General features: G+C 42.3%; 1 protein-coding gene across 1 annotated transcript; it reads right to left on the bottom strand.

Annotated features, from left to right (window-relative positions):
• Positions 1-956: 956 nt before the first annotated feature.
• Positions 957-19,315, bottom strand: col1a2 (collagen, type I, alpha 2). The gene is made up of 50 exons (XM_085261416.1): positions 19,112-19,315; positions 18,482-18,483; positions 16,195-16,230; positions 15,725-15,808; positions 15,139-15,195; positions 14,880-14,924; positions 14,735-14,788; positions 14,590-14,643; positions 14,406-14,459; positions 14,254-14,307; positions 13,666-13,719; positions 13,484-13,528; positions 13,219-13,317; positions 12,964-13,017; positions 12,585-12,683; positions 12,335-12,379; positions 12,111-12,209; positions 11,931-11,984; positions 11,721-11,828; positions 11,566-11,619; positions 11,377-11,475; positions 10,879-10,932; positions 10,678-10,776; positions 10,517-10,570; positions 10,368-10,421; positions 10,212-10,265; positions 10,038-10,091; positions 9,914-9,958; positions 9,580-9,678; positions 9,177-9,284; positions 9,021-9,074; positions 8,845-8,898; positions 8,055-8,108; positions 7,864-7,917; positions 7,659-7,766; positions 7,374-7,427; positions 5,824-5,877; positions 5,558-5,719; positions 5,304-5,411; positions 4,886-4,993; positions 4,652-4,705; positions 4,421-4,528; positions 4,266-4,319; positions 4,072-4,179; positions 3,840-3,893; positions 3,507-3,614; positions 3,129-3,375; positions 2,817-3,001; positions 2,487-2,729; positions 957-2,376 (listed from the first exon to the last, which is right to left on the bottom strand). The coding sequence occupies exons 1-50, from the start codon at positions 19,179-19,181 to the stop codon at positions 2,230-2,232; spliced, it is 4,059 nt and encodes a 1,352-aa protein (XP_085117542.1). The 5' UTR covers positions 19,182-19,315; the 3' UTR covers positions 957-2,229.
• Positions 19,316-20,103: the final 788 nt, after the last annotated feature.

The raw sequence follows: 20,103 nt of genomic DNA, 5'->3' as shown, positions 1-20,103 counted from the left end.
GAAGACCTGGAAAGTAAATGAACTTTTATTTTCTTAAAATGATGATTACACAACTTTACGTTGTGTAATCATCATTTGTTTGGACATCAGCATGACATCTAAAGGACCCACAGCCTGATTTCTGTACTGTTAATAATCAATTGTATGCATAAATGATTGGATAATGTATAAATCGTACTCTTCTGTCTAATTTCCCATGCACCCATCAGAGTTGTTGTAGTTTTATATTTTCTAATTAGTATTCTTTTTCTTTTTATTTTGTTTTGACTTTTTGTTTTAATTCAGTTTAGTCTCAGTGAGTTTCCAGAGCGGATATTCTTGTTTCAATTTAGTTTTTGTTGTTTGAAATGTTTAGTTTCAGTTGTTAGTTTCAGTGTCAGTTTTAGTTTTTATTTGTTATTACAATATTGAGTCCATGTGTCAAAGCCAGACTGGGGAAAATTAATAAAGGTATTGCAGTAAAAACATATAACTTTTTGAAAGCAGTTAAGTCTTAGTTTGTTGTAGTATTGTAGATATCCAGAGTCTTTCAATGACTCATTTATTTTATTTAGTTTTAGTCAGATTTTCAAGTTCACAAAATTGTTTAATTGGTTTTATTTCCCCCCCCCCCCCCCAAAGTCTAGTTTTTAGTTTTATTTTTGTTCAGTAAAATGTTTTTTCCACATCTGATTTTAGTTTTTAGTTTAAATTTAGTTAACTATAATAACCTTGCCACCTGCAGGTATTTAAAGTGTCCTTACCCGTGTACGTGTGGACGTAGCCTAAATGAACTGGACATGAAGAAGATACTCTCGTAAATGCACGCCACACTGCCTTCTAGTGGTTGTAGAAGGTGTTGCAGCTGATCTCATACGCCATCACCCTGAGTGAAACACCTATTTATCTCCAGAACTGCCGTATTCTTAACTGAGACTGACTTATGACTATGTTCACGCATGACTGCAAGCCTTGAATCCAAATCACAGAGATTTATTTGGATGCAAAAGCTGTATTATGCAAGGAAAAAAAGCAACATGAGAGGATGCATATTTACAAGGAACAATGCACTTTAGTAATCACACATTGGCATGGACAGTGTAAACAGAAATTTACTGTACATTAAAATTGAATGTACCGTTGGAAAGCAAGGTAAAAAAAAAAAAAAGGTGGGGGATGTGAATGAGGACACTGCTGTGCTTCCACAATAGGAAGATGTTTAAAGTCAGTGATGATATGTAAATCATCAGCCAAACTAGAACCAAAGTACAGTGACACACCTTCATCGGTGTCCTTAAAACACGAAAGCACTTAAGTCACTGCGTAGTGTGTTTTGGAACATTGGACATGCTTTATTTCAGAACTTTTCACAATTTATTTAAACATCTCACATATACAAAATAGGTACAATAGACTTTGTTGTGTCATTTTTTGAGAGAGAGGCCGCCTTAAAAAAACCATTCAGAACGAGATGAATTATGTGCTGTCAGAATGAACACTGGGTGTGGGATTGGAAGAGTGAAAAAGCCTGAAGGAAAAAAAAACAAACAAACAAAGAAAAATAAAATCTAGAAAAAAAGAAAACAAAAGAATAAAAACCCAAACAAGACATCAGGTTTAGACTCATTCCACCTGCTTAGAATGGAGGAATATCAGGGGAAGATTGCAAGACTCCTTAAAGGTCAATACAAAATAATACAGTTAAAAAAGTGGTTTGCTCCACAGCTGCATATTAGCACCATAGATCTTTGCTTCAAGTAACCGAGCACCTTCCGATACGGGACAAAGCTTGAAGCATTAGAAATCATAACATCTCGGTTGTGGACCCAGGTTTTGGTAATAGTATTTTCTTTAGGTACAGGCATGAGGTAGTTTAAACCTTTTTTCATGGAAATTGTGGTTTTAAACCTCCTCTTTGGAAGATATACAAAGACCACAAAGTGATGCATACTTTCAGCGTTTTTATTACACTTCTTTTATTTTTTACAAAAGGATGACATGATGTCCCACAACAAGGTGTATTCCCGCGTCCCTTTGGGTTGCTGTATTTATTTTGCATTGCACCAACGCTCCGATCAGTCCGTTCAGTCCTCTCCGATAGTTGCCCATCGTAAGCAAGTGGATGCGCAGAGAGAAATCAGCATTCAGTATAAAAAAAAAAAAACGAACACAGATAGAAGGGCAGAGATTTTGTTTTTTTTTTCGTTCTTCCTCTCTTTTTTTTCCGGTGTTAATTTATCATGAGTCTATTTATTTGAAACAGACTGGGCCAATGTCCAAACCAAACTCCTGATCAGCTCTACCAATGTCCAAAGGTGCAATGTCGAGGATGGGGAGGCGAGATGGTTTATTTGTTCTGTACTCGATCACTGTCTTGCTCCACTCACCAGTGTGTGTCTGCAGGAGTAAATCGGAGGAAAAGAGAGGTTGAGTATTGGAGCAGAGGTTTAACAACACAAGTCACAAAGCTGCGAAGCAGACTGAAACGTAACAGCAATGCTACTCACAGTGCAGCCGTCCTCTAGCACGGAGAAGGTGAAGCGGCTGTTGCCCTCAGCTCTCAGCTCCACATCGTTGGAGCCCTGGAGTACCACGGCCTTCTTCAGGCTGCCGCTCTCACCGTCCATGTAGGCAACGCTGTTCTTGCAGTGGTAGGTGATGTTCTGGCTGGCCTGGTTGGACAGCAGGCGCATGAAGGCCAGCTGGGTGGCCATGCTCTGGGGGCTGAGGGTCTCATCGTTGTAGGTGAACTGCAGGAAGGAAAGAACCAGTGAGTGTTTCCTGTAGAGGTTAAGCTTGTTTTCATTTCACATGATGCAAGTTGCCTGCTCTCTCACCTCAGTGCCACCGTTGATGGTCTCACCGAACCAGACGTGCTTCTTGTTCTCGGTGCTTCTGTACCAGTTCTTGCGGGCGATGCTCTCAGGGTGGGCGTAGATGCAGGTCTCACGGGTGGTGAAGTCACAGAAGACCTTGATGGCATCGTTGGTGCAGCCCTGGTTGGGGTCGATCCAGTAGAATCCTTCAGGAAAAGCAGAGAGTCGCATTAACTGGAGTAGGTCAGTTACACGCATGGCCTCTGTAAATGCTTCAGAACATAGTAACAGTGGCACTTTGCTATTATTTTGAGGAGCTGAAGCCAAGCTTACCGCTGCTCCAGTCAGGGTGGCTGAGCTTGATGTCACGGCAGGTGCGGGCAGGGTTCTTCCTGGATCCCTCAGGGGTGAGCAGGTTCTCGATCTGAGTGTTGAGAGACTTGATGGTGGCATCAACCTCGTAGTCCTTGGCTCTCAGAGCAGGCTGGTCAGCTCTGTACTCATCATATCCTCCGGAGACATCGTATCCACCACCAGCAGGGCCGGGAGGTCCAGGCAGACCGGGAGGTCCGGGAGGACCCTAACATGGATAAGACAATGGAGTGATGTGTAAAGAACAGTTCTGTAATAGCACTAAACTGTCCAGGGTGCAAAATAAAAGTTGCAGTATTTAAGAAGGTGATGAAGCTGTTGATATAAAGGCAAACTTACCACTGGTCCGGTGTATCCATTGGGTCCACGAGGACCAGGAGCACCCATAGTACCATGGGCACCAGGTCTGCCATCCTTACCAACGGGTCCATGGGGTCCAGCAGGTCCCTAAAGAAATCACATCACACAAACATTTGTGGTTTTATTAATCTACAAATTAAAGGTGCTCTGTCAAAAATAGCAGGAGTGTATGTGGGTAGGAGTGGCTAGGAGCTAGGAGCTACATACACTTATTTCTCACTACCGGTGAAACTTTTCAATAGGGCATGCACAGATGATCTTCGATGCATGTAGAAGAAAAAAAAATAAGCAAGCTGCTGGGATTCTACTCACTCTGGGTCCAGAAGGTCCATGAGCTCCAGCAGCACCAGTGTCACCGGAAGGTCCCTGTGGTAAAAGAAAACACATCACTCAGTGGCATTTTAGTGACAACAAGCCTTTCCTCTCCGTGATTACATTGCCCTGCAAATGCTACTGGAATCTGTATTGAAGCATTGTTTATGAGCATAATGGGGCTGAGTATTCATACAGTTCTTGTGCATTATGCTGCTGTGCAGCCACTCACAGAAGGTCCAGGCATTCCCTGGAGACCAGGATGTCCACGCAGACCCTTCATGCCTCTCTCTCCCCTGTCTCCAGCAACTCCCTTCTCACCACGAGGTCCAGCAGGTCCCTACATTGAACAAAGACACAGGCATAAACATATTGTGGTGCATTCCTTTTGTAATTTCATTTGCTTTGCTAGTGTATTATACTTACAGGGGCACCTCTAGCTCCAGCGGGGCCAACAGCTCCAGAGGAACCTGATGGGCCCTAGGGACAGGAAAAAAAGTGAAACAAGCAGACGATTGTAGATAAAAGTACCCAGTAAACAATTTTGCTTATATTGGGAATTTAATGATTAGAATATTTACAGCCTCTCCACGGTTTCCAGGTCTGCCGGCAGCTCCAGTGGGTCCAGCAGGTCCAGGGGCACCAGCAAGTCCCATGGCGCCAGCAGATCCAGGCTCACCACGGTCTCCCTAAGCACGGTGGGTCACGGTGGAAGTTGGTTAATAAAACATAGTATATATATATATATGTATATATGTGTGTGTGTGTGTTCTGTGCATGATAATGGCTTAAGGTACACGACAGGGCATTACCTTCAATCCAGCAGCACCAGGACGACCAGGAGGTCCATCGTTACCAGTGTTGCCCTGTGGATTGTAAAGAACAGAGAAGTTTATATAAAAGTTTAACAGGCTTACTATTTTAAAATGTTATGTGATTTTTTTTAAAGCAAATATATCACAGAAAATACAGAACACATAATTATATTATTTTAGCACTCTCTATAAATCATTCATAGATCGGTAGTAGGGGTTACAAGTCTTTACCTCACGTCCAGCCTCTCCCTGGGGTCCGGTCATACCAGGCAGGCCAATGTTGCCAGGGGCTCCACGGGCTCCAGGGGGACCAGCAGGTCCAACTCTACCAGGCTCTCCCTGGGATATGACACAGAGAAAATCAGTGGGTCAAAAATAGTCAACCAATAACATGGATGCTGTGTACGTTCAGACTTTTGGGGACGAGGGATCTTCCCATTATCAAAAGTGCATGTGGTCTTTCTGAGACATCCTCCAAAATGGAAATTATGGTCTGTCGTCTGGACTAGCACTGTTGTCCATGCATATTTAAAATTTGTTGTCCATGGTTTGAATTGACCAACACTTTCTGAATGATAATACACATTCAGTGGTTCATCAAACAGGTAATTTTTTTTTCGTGGTATAATCAGAACTAGTTTCTACTTACCACACCACCAGCAGCACCAGGTGTACCACGATCTCCTCTAGAACCAGGCAGACCAACGAATCCCTGAAGTCCAAGAGGACCAGAAGTTCCAGGAGCACCAGGAGGACCCTAAAATACATCATCAGTCACACATTTAAGAGCTGAGGATGCAGTTCTTAAGATCTATATATGCACATCAGCGGTATAAGCAAGGATGCCACTAAAGTGTCCTCAAAGTTTCAGTGCACCACAATTTCAAGAGGGCTATAACTTACAGGGGGGCCAGACTCTCCACTGGGTCCCTTCTCTCCAGCAAGACCAGATGGTCCAATCATTCCGGACTCTCCAGAAGAACCAGTGGGACCAGCATCACCACGGGGACCACGAGGTCCATCCTTACCAGAGGGACCAGCGGGGCCAGGGGGTCCAACAATACCCTGAGAGGGGAAGAGAAGGAACGAGGGGTCATGTCAAGTCAGTTTGTATGTTTGAGGTTATTACTAAAATGTAATTTATTAGTAAATGCAAAATCTATACTTACAACAGGACCAGCAGCACCAACTCTGCCGGCAGCACCAGGGAAACCAGTCAGACCCTGACCAGAAACACACACAGTGGTTAAGCAGAGGTCATTCAAAATGTTTGTTGTGTCTACGTTTGTGTGTGTAGATGGGCTGAGAGTTAAGACACGATACACATAGTTTTAGATCTGCACAAATACAAAATTCAATCAGCAGTTCTTCAAATCCATAAGATCCTTTGATGACATTATTTGCTGGTTGTCTAGAAACCTTTCTGAACTGAGCAGAAACTCGATGGAAATATTTGTTGTTGGTCTAAAATTCAAGATGGAAAATCTGTTAATATTTATCACCGCTTTTTCTCAAACACAGCGAGCAGGTTAGAACCCTGGGCATTATTTTTTTTACAGTTATCTCAGTTTTGATTGTCATGTTAATAAGGTCACCAGGACTGCTTTCTGCCACCTAAATTGATCAAAAGTTAGAAAATACTTCTCTCAAACTGACTTTGAGGATATGATCCATTCATTCATATCAAACAGGTTAGACTGCTGTAACGCTCTATTTGCAGAACTGTCAGAATTATCAGTATAACTACTTATATTCGTTCAGAATGCAGCAGCCAGAGCCTTACATGTACACGCAAATGTGAACATAACACCCTAATACTGAAGTCACTTTATTGGTTTCCAGTTTAACATGAAATTACCGTTTAAATCTATGAGTTCATAAAGCTCTTTGGTTTGGTCCTCCAACACATCTTTGACTTGTTTAGTGTCTATAAACCAGTCGTACCTCTCAGGTAATCTTTTAACTGGTCCCAGAATGAGATATAAATGAGTGCCGAGGTTGCTTTCAGTTAATGTGATGCTCTTCAAAAACAACCTGACCCCTGACCTGAGGTCAGTTACACCTGTGCCTACATTCAAAAATGGACTAAAAACCTCTTACAGGCTTACACTTACACTGTATGAGTGTGTATGCTTGTGCGTGTGTGCATGCTAACTTATATTATATGTCTTTGTAGAATTAGTTTTATTGTTTTTATTTCCTTAAGTCATTCCAAAGATAAAAGGATTTTTTTGTGTTTTTATCTTTAATGTCAAGCAGATTGATTTTACATGTAGCGAATAGCGAAATGTGCTGTATGAATAAAATTGCCTTTGGTGTTACCATTAAAATACATTTGAGTGATTTAGAGGAAACACTGGAAAATGAACAGATCAAAAGCTGACAAAGTCTGCTAAGTTAAAACAGTGATACTGTGCGGTTATGTGCATAAATTGACACAAATGCACACAATATTGACTCACTAGTACAAACTAGTTCCTATTTGGGCTTATATTAAAAAATATAAACATTTTAAAAAGGGCAGTACAAGAAATAACTGATAAATGGCTTAATCTCATGTTTTAATGTTGCCTTTTTTTAAAGTTCCTAACAGCTTTGATTGGAACTCCTACTCACTGCATGCTATGGTTGCTTTTAAGCCCACGGAGTTAATGAGTGCATTCATGAGAGTGTCGTGTGTGGCTGGTAAAGCTGTTTATTTGTATGTTTGAATACTCACAGAAGGTCCATTGTCACCACGAGCACCAGGAGGTCCACCAGGGCCAGCAGGACCCTAGATACCGGAAGAAGAAATCAAAGTCAGTGTCATATCAAGACTGCTCCCCTCTAATCTATAAACATAAACAGTATTTTGAAATAGCTGTTGATTTTATCCCACTGTGAACACTCTCATAGATGCCTGGTAATGCTAAATCAGTGAAATCATGTTAGATCTCTCTCAATTTGTTTAGCTTTGCTGGATGCGTGTTTGTGTGTGTATATGTCCAGTGAAAGTGGTACTTACAGCAGGTCCAGACTGTCCAGCAGGTCCAGCGAGGCCAGAGGGGCCAACTTCTCCCTTTCCTCCTGAAGGTCCACGCTCTCCTCTTGCTCCAGGTTGACCATCAGCACCCTGTAGCAAGCGTGGTTGTGGTATGTAAGTATTGGCTCATCTTTATCTATTGAACATGACATGGGGAATGGGGTACTGAATTTCAAAATGGGCTTACAGGGGGGCCAGCGAATCCAGGACCTCCAGCGGGTCCAACCTCTCCACGTTCGCCCTGTGGACAACAAGCAGTGGGGTCAAAAAGACTGTTCAAACTAAAAGATGGAAGCTTGTGTTTTGCCAGGTTCTGCTATGAGATATTTAAACGCAAATGTAAGCTAGTGGAACAAGGAGTGATCAGCAGCTACTCACAGAGGGTCCACGAGGTCCAGCTGGGCCGGCAGGTCCGAAGGAACCACCCTCACCCTGGAGGAGAGAACAGGAAACATTTTATTAGCTTACAATTGTTCCAAGCATCCACTGACTTGTCACGCTCCCTTATGTGGGAATATACTTCAATATGCCATATATTATAAGAATGCTCTAAATAGTCAGCATTTTCCTTCTTAAAGAATTTTGTTATTGTACTCTTGGCTCTGTTGGTTGTGTTTATAGAACAACATACACAAACACTCAGGAAAACAAATTTAAAAAATACTTGCAAATTCCTATATTTTGATTTAAATAAATATTTAAATGCCAGTAATAAATATGAATACTTGTTTTCTGCATTATTTTTAGGTTAACCACTGTCATCTTACATTTCATTGCAGGTTGCTCATTGCTGTTATTTTGCATAATAGCCATTAGATGGCGGTGTTGAGGTTCTAGCTTTAGTCATAACAGTGTTTCGGCTACTTAAAATTTCTGTTTTAGAGGGGTGGGACGTCCCACATAAAGGTACTGAGCAATAAAATTATGAAAGTGGTGTGAACGTCTGCAAATGGCTTTTTATTTAAGGTAACTGGTCCTACAGTGGATGAGTTATGTTCAATACTTTTGCTGGCATTCATTTTTTAAATACTGTAAAAATGAATTAAATATTAAAAAACCCCAATCAAACAAAGTTTGTTTGCATTATAGAATCTATATAATCTAAAAACATTAAATTTGGTGGTTTCTTTCTATTATTTATTTAATGGCAACTATTTTATCAACTTACCTTATCACCGTTGGCTCCAGTGGGTCCTGGAGGTCCAGCAGCTCCTTGCAGACCCTAGATTAAGTGAGGAGAGCACACTGAGATCAGGGTTATGACTGACACACTCAAATTGAGGAAATAAATGTGTAAAGTTTTTACATTAAGCATACTAACAAAGACGGGAGAGTTTTACTTACACGGGGACCATCTCTGCCAGGATTGCCGTCAGGGCCTTTGTGTCCAGGCTCTCCCTTGGGAGAGGGGAAGAGGGTGTAAGACGCACAACAGCAAAGAAACAATACTCCCTCATTTACACCCATTTTATTTGCTGGTGGCAGATTTCTAGAACTTACCTTCTCTCCCTTGGGTCCAGGAGTACCAGCACCTCCACGCTCTCCGGGCATGCCACCAGCTCCCTGATGTCCAGGTGCACCAGCAGCTCCAGCAGGACCAGGCTCTCCCTGGAAACAAAGAGGATAAACTTGGGTTCATATTTGAACAACATAAATATTGATGTTTTCAATTTTCCAGCTATATACAGATTTTATTATCACATAATTCTTAATTTTTAAAGTTTCTCAGAGCTATCACTGCATAAACAGTGAAATTTTGATCAGTAAGCAATGCTGGAAATTGCTGTGAAAGTGCATTTTAAAGACCATTCCGTGACAGGCCAGAGAAGGTCCATGAACTGTCAGGTTTCATGACATATGTTCAGAAGTTCCATCAATTTCTGTAAAAATAGAACTGTCTTACCTTGCCACCATCAGCTCCAGGGGTTCCAGCAGGTCCACGGGCTCCAATTGGTCCCTGAGGTCCAGCAGATCCAGCAGCACCAGGGTTACCACGCTCTCCCTGGAGAAACAGACATGCATATTTTAATTTGTGTTCTCTATATTTGATTCTGAGTATGTTTTTATAGCAATAGATTTAAAGGTTTGAAAAGCCTACAACATATTAAAGGGTCTTGATTCATTTAGTGCACATAGACCTGGACACATATGCACTTTTGACAGGCTTTGCTACTGTGTAAAAATCCTATATTGCTGCATTTGTTTTGGAAAACAATGTCACTGACAGGTGATCTCACCTTGCCACCAGCAGCTCCAGCAGGTCCTGGCTCTCCTGGGATACCCTACAGAGGCATTTTTGTTTGGTTAGACGTGGACTTAAATTTTCAATAATGCTGCTTTTACAGTTTTCCAAATACTTACTCTGTCTCCAGGCTTGCCAGCCTCACCAGCATTTCCAGCGGGTCCAGGCAGACCCTGAAAATATCAAGACTCTACATCAGCTCCAATTGCATCAAAAATTTTAGCAATCAGCTTAAAATGGCTGTAAAATCATGCACCATTTTTCTATATTTAGAGAAAATTATGGATCCAAACCTGGAAGCCAGGAGCACCAGAAGGTCCCTGCTCTCCCTTCTCACCAGGTCCTCCCTGTAGAGAGAAAGAGACAAGTTATCAGAGTCGAAGACAAAGACAATGCAGTGGCTATTATTCATCAAGATCTACTCATGCGCTGCACATAAGATCACGCACAGCAGGTCCAGTAGCACCAGTGGCTCCATTGTTGCCATCAGCTCCAGGGGGTCCCTAGACACAAGGATAAAGAGAGTGATGCCTTTTAACTACTGAAGCCATTACCAAATTAAATTCAAGTTTTATATATTATAACATTTGTGACTTACTCTCAGTCCAGTGGGGCCAGTGGCTCCCCTCTCTCCAGGCTTGCCAGGCTCACCCTAAAACAAAAAGCAGTTAGTAAGTTAATAAGTACAGATTTAGGTTAACTTGAAAAACAAAGAAGGATATAGTTCCATGTTTAATTCTTGAAAAGAAAAAGGCTTACAGAAGGTCCTTTGGGTCCAGGGAAACCAATGTTTCCGGACAGGCCTCTAGGTCCACTTGGGCCTGGAGGTCCACTGCGGCCATCTTGTCCAGAAGGACCCTGGAGCGACAAACAAAGATTGCAGCAGGAAATTATATTTACTGTAAAAAAAAAAACAAAACAGTAGGAACAATAGATGAAATAAAATTGAGGTTTACTTACAGAAGGTCCCTCCTTTCCTGGGGGTCCGGAGCTTCCAGGGCTTCCTGGGAGACCCTGTGGAAAATAATAGCTGCCATGAATTTTCCATTAAAGTTTTCTTATGGAAATTTGCATAGAAAGTTCAGACTTTGCAACTACAACTTGATTAGGCAGGCAGGCATGATACTCTGAGTCTACACATTATGAGGTTTTTATAATCTTGTAAGGTGAAGCCCTGTGTTTTCTTTTTCTTTTAATCATGGACGTTTGTAAGTAAATTCTCAGTGAATATCCAGGGTTTTCATGTAAATCTAACACTTAATAATTTCTTACAAAATTAAGACTTGAAATGAAGACTTTCACTTTAGAAATTCAGAGTTTTTTCCATCTCCATATTAGCTCCATATTTTTTTTAAAACTACAACTGCCAAATATGCACTTGCACTTTGAGGTGTCTCTGTAACTTACTGAAACTGTGAATTATAACCTTCCAAGAACAGGATTTAGTAAAAAGCTCACCCTGAGACCAGCTGGGCCAGGCTCACCAGCACGGCCAGCATCTCCAGGGGGTCCACGAGGTCCAGCAGCACCAGAAGCACCACGGGCACCAGGCATACCCTATGAAAAGGGCAGATGAGACAAATTATGAGACTTAATGTTGCCTGTATTTCAAGCAAAAAAGAGTTTTTTTAATCATTGAATACTTACAACAGGGCCAGTTCTTCCCTCACCACCAGGCATGCCACGGCTGCCAGGAGCACCCTAAAGGAGACAAATAGAATTAATGGCTGATCCCAGTAAAATGTCTCCGGCTGTAGTACATTTATGGCTCAAACTATTAAAGATGACGGGCTGGGACTCACTCTAGCTCCACGGGCACCAGCAAGCCCAGTAGCACCGAGCTCACCAGTGGGTCCTCTCTTGCCCTCCTCACCCTGAGGTCCAGGGGCTCCCTGAGGTCCAGAGTTACCCTGAGGGAAACAACATAGCAAAACGGTCATTAAATGTGCAACAGAGAGGTTTTCAGATTTATTTGGATCAAATTCTAAATGATTATAAGGACATAAACTTACAGGTTCTCCTTTGGGACCAGTATCTCCCTTTATACCCTGAACACCAGGATCTCCCTAAAATAGACAGATAAACAGACACAGTTAATCAGAAGAGCAATCATCTGTGAACAATTATGACAGTACTGGGGCGTAAGGACAGAGAATGTTTCCAGGTGGCTATTTTGTTTCTTGTGTACTCACACCCAGGCCTCTAGGTCCAGCAGCACCCTGAGGTCCCTGTGGTCCGGGTCCTCCTCTTGGTCCAGGGAAGCCAGGAGCTCCGGCAACACCAGGGGTGCCCTAAACAGCAGGTATGGTCAACAGGTCAGCATAGCATCCTATTATATCAAACCATATCAAAATAAAGATAGCTTGGTGTGACCCTGGAAATTTGTATGCACTTTTGGCTCAAGTCAAATACTTACAGCAGCTCCCTTAGCTCCATTCAGGCCATTAGCACCAGGGTTACCCTGGAGAGAAAGACCAAGAAAACAAAGTCAAGTCATTTTATTTAAAGAAAACACATTTTCAACTGATCATGTTAACATGACACCAATCTTCCCTAAAATCATGACTAAATTATAGGAGTCAGAGTCAACTAAAAGACTAATAACAGAAACAGTGGTTACACGTGACCGGAGAGTGACCTTGATGGAAACAACCTTGTATACTTACAGAGGGACCAACGGGGCCAACAGCACCATTGGGTCCGGGCTCGCCTCTAGATCCCTGAGGTCCAGATGGGCCAGTAGCTCCCACGGGTCCGGTCTCTCCCTGTCAGCAGCACAAATACATCCACAATCAAACAGTGTGCCGATATTACCTAGTGGTTGTTGGTTTTATAGTTAAAGCAGCTTAAGCAGCATTAAGTATTTGTTTTGGTTTGCAGTACTAACAGTCAAAATTCCCCTGGGGGCTACTATATAAGAATATGTGATTGGGCAGGAGCTTGCAGGCACTGGTTGTACTTGTCCTATACAGCAATAAAAACTGCCTTTTTTCACCCTAATCGTGAACCTCTCTGAGAGGCAACAGGAAGTGGCATCACACTCACCTTGGGGCCGGGGCCACCGGGAAATCCTGGGGGTCCAGCAGCACCGAGGGGTCCCTGAATAAAGGAAAAGCAGGAACACATAATAAAGTCCAAAATTTAAGAATGAACCTTTTCTGACTTGGCAGGATGGCACATTACAGTATTCATCGTGATTTATATATGAAGACAGGCTGAAGTCCAATCAGGAAAAAGCATCTCAGTGGTATCTTCTCACTCTAACACCGATAAAGGGGTTATAAGTGTGTGTGTACTCACAGCAGGGCCAGTAGGTCCAACATTGCCATCAGCACCACGAGCACCAGCAGGGCCAGCAGGGCCGGGGCGGCCTCTCTCACCAGGAAGACCACGAGCTCCCTGAAGGCAAGACAGTTACCTACAATTATCACCTGTACAGGTTTTTATACCACAGCATCATTATCATCCCATGAACATGATGCTGACTGACGCAAACAGTCACAAACATCCAAGTCAGATGTCTTTACTAAAATTTTTGTGCATGAAAGGTGAATCTCAAACTCACAGCCAGTCCAGGGCTTCCAGCAGCTCCATGAGCACCAGGCTCGCCCTATGGGAGGGAAAATGGTACGATGAGGAATGTGTCTAAACATTTTCAAATTTATCACTAATAATTAACTGGGAACTATTAAGAATTACAGTTTTTAGTTTTTGATACATTCATAGAGCAGCTAGTTGTCACCTTACCTTGGGGCCAGCACCACCGGGCTCTCCCTTGCGTCCATCCAGGCCAGTGTATCCCTGAAACACAGGAGCACAGTGATGAAGGCAGGTGAAGATATGAGAAATGTGATACAAATATAAATAAATATAACCGTTTAGATCAACATGTGAGAAGGATAATAGATTCAAATTGTAGTGCACTGCTCCAGAGATAAAACAGAACAAGGAAAAGAGTCCAACAGGGGTTATATTATAGGAGACATTAAAAAACGTCTTAAAAAAGCTATTTATAAAATCAAACATGGGTTATAGAAAGCGTTGCATCTGTCTCCATCCATCATAGGAAGGAAATGTTCAATACCTAACACCTTTCTGTGAAGCACTTTTGCAATCCAGTTATGTTAACAGGCTAAGAACTTCAAGGCATCCATTAGGAATTCAGGAGGTTAGGTCCATAATCACTCCCTGTGGAGGTAATTACAATGCAATTTCTAAGGAGCACAGGTGTGTCTCCACCTCCACTTTCTTCTTTTTAGCACTTTGTTTGAGCTCTTAGGTGTCCACAAAGGATCGGGTAAAGTTAAAGCAGAGGGAAAAAAAATCAGCACTCACTCTGTGTCCCTTCATTCCTGGAAGTCCAGGGGTTCCAGGGAATCCACGAGCACCCTGCAAATCAAACACAAAGAACATATTAAGTACTTCACATCTGCAAATCCATTTCTTGCTTATATCTGTTTGTGGTTATCGTGGTGCAAATCTCTTACCTGAGGGCCGGGGACACCTCTGTCTCCGGGCTTGCCAGGTCTGCCATTGTTACCCTGTGAATCAGTGAAATAGACTTTAGGCCACAACAAAGAACTACCGCAGCCACTCGCAAAATATTCACAGAAGAGTGGCAACAAAAATGATTTTGCATTTTGAACAGCAGTTACACTAATGTGTACGTACATCTTCTCCAGCTTTGCCAGGAGGTCCAGGAGGGCCACGAGGACCAACAGCGCCCTGGGAAAGAAAACCAGAGCATTAAGATCTCCAGGATGAACTTTTAAGTCGACATTGAAAGAAGTGTAAATGTTTAGGAGGATGATCTTACGGCCTGTCCGGGCTCTCCAGGCTCACCAGCGTGTCCTGTGTGTCCTTGAGGTCCCTGTTGAATGAGAGGAGATGCAGCATTTAGTCATAAAAATCTTTAAAAAGACAGTTGTATAGGTTTAATTTTCGCACATATTTATACTTACAGAAGCTCCAGGAGGTCCGGGAGGGCCTCTTGGTCCCATCAAACCCTGAAAAGAAGAAAAGAAGTAAACAATCAATCATCAGCTCTCAGTTAGACTGTCATTAAAACATTTTGTGGTGACTGAAATCAAAATTTAAACACGTGAAATACACGAAACTTTCCATGCACTGTAGTCATCCCAAATTATATATGTAAAAATATTAGTTTTTGTGACATATGGGCTAGTGTTGTTGTGTGGCAATGAAGAGAGGGGTCCTCACCATGGGTCCAGGGCCAGGATCAGGGGCTTTTACACCATCGTACTGAGCAGCAAAGTTCTGTTGAACAGAAGAAAGCACAGATTAATACTTATGTATGCATAATAAACACTTTTCTATAGCTAAAGGGCATTAAGACTAAAGTAATTTAGATTTCCAGTTCCAGTAGTTCCTGTAGTTCAAACTTGTCTCACAATCAGCAGCCACAGACTACTGCAAACATGCGCTTTATTCACCTGAAGAGTTTCTTAAAACACTAAAGTTACCACCGAGCAGCTTTATGGATTAAACACAGACAAAATGAGCAAAATGAGTGGTAACCAGGCATGTGGTATCTCTTTTTTTAAAATGCTTTGATCCAAAATGGATAAATGACAAAAAGGTCAAAGATTACAGGGTTAATTAAGGAGACAGAGAGGGGCAACCAGAGGTCAAAAAAATAAAAGAAGCTATACGCTTTTTACGGCTGGTTTCGTGTTTGTTTCCTATGAACGGCTTGTCATTTTTTCCTCAAAGATGCTTTATCAGCATTATTTAGAGCACATTTGCAGTAAACACCATCTACGCAGACTGTTTATTCTCTACTTACTCCTCCAAGTCCAGGGGGACCAGGGGGGCCAGCGGGGCCAGGAAGTCCGGGTAAACCATCTTTTCCATTTGGGCCGGGAGGACCCTGTAAAACAGAGATGACATGAGTTGGTAAACACTGTTATTATTGAACGATGAGCTGCTGAGATTTAAGGAGGCGACGCTTGTCTGTTTTTATCTCGCAAGCTCTTATTTTGAAAAAATGAAGGTGTTTTAAATTGTAAAAATAAATCAGTGAATAAGTCTGCCACACTGTCGTATCAAAGATATCAGAGGCATTCTCATATGTTACAATTAAGAAAAATAGTGCCATTGGAAATGTAAACAAAGGGGTGTGGCCTGCCAAGGTTAACAGGTCAGGTGACGTTGACAAAAACGTTGCCAAAGATGCCTCATGAGTGTAAATGATCAAATACTTCAGTGGCATGTTAGCGTGTTTATCACAGAGAGAGCAGTTTTGCATCTGCTTACCCGGTCACCTCGAGGTCCTTTCGCTCCTCCTGGACCCTGCGGCACAAAAGTCATTCAGTCAGACCAAAAACATGGAGCAGATGGCCTCAGTTTGTTACTTCAACAGCATTTCATTTCAAAACTATCCCCACACTAAAGCGGGCCACCGCTTCTGATCTGAAAACCAGATGCATGCAACCTGGACTTAAACTGTAATTTAAAACAATCTGGGATTTCTTGTATCCTCAGAGGCTAAGCAAGTCAAGAAAAATAAAGGGAAACAAAAGAAAACAGAAAAACTGAGTGATTGAACCAGTCATCATGAAGGTGGCATTTGAACTTTCCTAATATAAACTATGCTTCATGCATCTTAGACACAATCCAAACAAGCCAGAGGTCCAACATTATGCATTATTGCCTCGGTTAAGATAAATAGAAGATCTTTTCAGTCTTTTCAGGGTTCCATGCAACAATTTAATGAGCTGGCAATCCCATTCATTCAGATTATTGCCTTCTATTCTTGTGTGTGACTGTAACGAGGACTGGCCATTGTTCTAAAATAATGCAGCGTGCAGACGTGCTGTCACAGTGACATGTGAATCACGCTCGTGCAGATAAACTAATGTGAGAACCCAGGAGGACAATGTGCATGTGGTCAACATGCGCACATCAGAGATGCTGAGAGGCAACAAAATGAAACATTCAAAACCAGACTGGACAATCACTCAGGAGTATGAGCATGTTAGTCTATGGAACAGCTATCAAGTTACCGCAATCACACCACGCACAGTGGTGCCTGGACGTGGTGAAGCTGTAAACACCAAAAGCAGTGGGTGCTTAGTTTCAGGCAATCTCAGCTATGAGCAGAAGAATTCCCAAATTCAATCTTAAATCAGGATCAGAGGGAGACTCCAAACGGAGCCAAAGCCAGCTGTTATAGGGGCAAACCTCCCTCTCTGGTTCCTCACTGCTGTCCTCAGAAAAGGTCCTTTGTACCAGGCCCCATGGGTGCCTCAGCCCTGTGGTTTTAGCTTTCATTGACACAAACTTAAGCCAATAGGACCCTCACCTATTCATGGACAGGAAGGGAGAAAACTGCAAGAAATAACTGAGCTCAGGGTCTGAAATTCCTAACGGCACTCCTCTGCCATAGTTCAGATTGCTTGAATCGTTAAAAGACGACAGAGACCTTCATTCACGGGCATTTCAGAGATTGTGGAAGAAAAACGGAAAAAACTTTAAGGTATGTTGTTTTCATGGTAGCATGCAGGTGTACTAACCGCAACTGTGGCATTGTAGAGATGAGGATGAGGAGGGAGAGGCAGAAGAGAGGGGCAGGGAGAGAAAAAGGGAATACGCCGTTAGAACATAATAATAATTTTAGGGCAAAACCTGAAAAAGAAACAAAGCAGTTTTCATCTTCTACTTAATGCTTCATGGTTGAATCTGCCTAAGATCTTCGTATTAAAATGCTGAGTGTGTTATTTCAGGTTTAAAATATTCTGGAGACTGTGTTCAAGTCAGTACATTCAAAACTAGAAAAAGTGACTTTTCAAACAGTGCTTTTCTTTTTCGTTCACTGTGTCACACAGTCGGGGGCTTTTTACACTACGCTGATCGGGTGTGTCTGTAAATGCTGAGCAGACGCTTCTGTGCAGGCCTAAAATAAGCATCCTTCCTGCATGTTTTACTCGCTGCATAACATGTCTCAGCCTCTCTTAAAAGCGTAGCTGAGGGCCATGCCTGCACAGTTTGTGAATCACAGCAAACTTCGTCAAACTGTCGGTAATGAATGTGAATGTCATTGTTGGAGCATTCCACATGTTCGCGCTCCAGCTGCGAGCAAGCCTGGACAGGCCGCTTATGCCCTAGGGAAATGAATAGTTGGCCTGCTACAACATAGAAGACAAGACCAACATGATTTGTGATAAGAATGTATTAATTACTCCTGTCTTACTGCTTTTGCTGCAAAAATATTATAATGTGTGATTTTTCTCTGTTTTTTTAAAGGGTTGTTTAAAAACTGGTGACTTCATTCTTTAATGGTGCCTTGTGTTTTGCGTCTCTCTTCTGCACTGTGTTGCAGCTGCTCTCCACGACTCCGGACCAGCTGGTCACGGTTAGAGGTTGGCACAGCTGGGACCTCCCCGTGAACTCTAACACGTTATATCCTATCTGGACCACGAGGTGGCGCACTTGGCGGTTGAAAAGGGATGTGAGACTATTTATTTGTCCATTTCATGTAATATAATATTGCCAAATTTGTCATGATGTGTTACCTGTATAATCATCTTTTAATCTATAAAACCGCTGTATGTTAAATGTATGCTGAACTATACTGCCATTAACTGCAAGGTAGGCTGCTCAAAAAGTACTTTAAGAATCTAAATGTAATTATAAGAGAAAACGTGTCATCGTTTAGTGTCATTTCTGCTTTAGTTTTATAAATGGGGGTTGGAGATAACGCAGATGGTGGCGAGTAGATGTTTGCACCCATGACCACCAGGGGGAGACATTAGAGTTTCCTATAATAAAGCTCATTCCCTGGACGTCTGGATGGAACAATGTGTACAACGCCCCAACAAAAGCTTTTCATCCTATTCCTGAAAGAAAACCTACATTTCGACTCATTTCATTAACTTCACATGCATTACAACTAAAAAAAAACAAAACCTCTAGACGTTCCTCTTTTAAAGGAACAAAATTTTCTTTTCTCTCTCTCTCTCTTTCCCTTTACGGAAACTAATCAAATCATGATAACTGGGTCCTTGGAAAAAGTGAAGAATCCTCTGCATGAGCTCAATCCGTTGAGTTTTATTCAGCAGGGCTTAAAGCTGTCTTCGGCTTGACCTCGATGTAAGTCCCAAACAAAAGCCAAGATCCTCAAGAAAAAAAAATATCCATCACAGAAGAAAAAAGAGCAGATATTCAAACTTACATTGACATGATGCTAGGTATGAAGTTACTGCAAGCAGCAACAGAATCCGGGTATCCACAAAGCTGAGCATGTCTAAGCAGACATGCAGACTCCTTGTGCTGCTTGAGCCCCTGTTTTTAAACCACTTTCAGGCAGACATACAGTTGTGGTGACACGAGTAACTCCAAACTTAGCAGAAACCTGCTGCCGTGATGCTAGAATAATAAAGTCCCATCAGGCTTATTTATACGACAGGAGGGTCCCTGGTCTGCGTGTCAAAAGTCAGCCCACCGGCCAATGAGAGAAGAGAAACCCAATCTAACTTCCATCCCTCCGCAGCTCAGACTTAGTCATGTGGTGCTACATCTCCCTGCCTCCTCTCCACCAGAACCCGTTTGGCAACGCTTTGGCGATGATGACGAGTGCAACGTTTTAATTAGATCCATTCTCTTTGAGGACGTGGACAGCGTCGAGGTTTAAAAGGGAGATGAAGGCCTACTTTTTTCCTCTTTTTTTTACGGGCTGCAGGGAATCCGTGCTGTCTCTGCGCTAAGAGGTGCGGGCGCAGGAGATTCAACTTGAGATTTCTGTGCGTAAATTATGGGCACATTTCAGGGGCGCGTTGGCGGGCATCATTTGGCACCAACTAGATCAGAGTCCTTCGTTTCTGCGCTGCATTCTACAGAAACAAACTTAACTTAGAGAGAGAGGGTTTTGTGTTATCTTTTCATGTTGGAGTTTAAATGGCTCTTATTTGCCTCTTTATACTCACCGATTTATCGAGAAATTGTTGTATGATACCTTCATTTTACATTGTTTTCACTTTTCCTTTTTTTTTCTTGTGTTGTTTCCATCTACCAAGCTGTCACACTGCCCAAAAAAAGAAAAGTTTGCATCATGATTCATTTTTGCACACCCACCAAGCATTTCAACTTCAAATTTCCATTGCCTTTCAAAGTAAAACTGACAAAAAAAATCAATTTCTTCTCAGAGTTTTAATAATAAACCAAAAG

This window comes from Mchenga conophoros, linkage group LG22, assembly GCF_057382185.1.
Source record: "Mchenga conophoros isolate Kocher_MC1m ecotype Shallow Benthic linkage group LG22, M_conophoros_male_GT1.1, whole genome shotgun sequence".
Lineage (NCBI taxonomy): Eukaryota > Metazoa > Chordata > Actinopteri > Cichliformes > Cichlidae > Mchenga > Mchenga conophoros.
This window is presented reverse-complemented; position numbering and strand designations above follow the sequence as displayed.

What these genes read in the sequence shown, in the direction of transcription:
- col1a2 (XM_085261416.1), bottom strand. Translation starts at nt 19,181, where the DNA reads ATGCTCAGCTTTGTGGATACCCGGATTCTGTTGCTGCTTGCAGTAACT. An exon ending in CTGGAAGCCCTGGACTGGCT is followed by an intron (nt 13,318 to 13,483) that starts GTGAGTTTGAGA and finishes TCTTGCCTTCAG; the next exon opens with GGAGCTCGTGGTCTTCCTGG. An exon ending in CTGGCAAGCCTGGAGACAGA is followed by an intron (nt 9,959 to 10,037) that starts GTAAGTATTTGG and finishes ATGCCTCTGTAG; the next exon opens with GGTATCCCAGGAGAGCCAGG.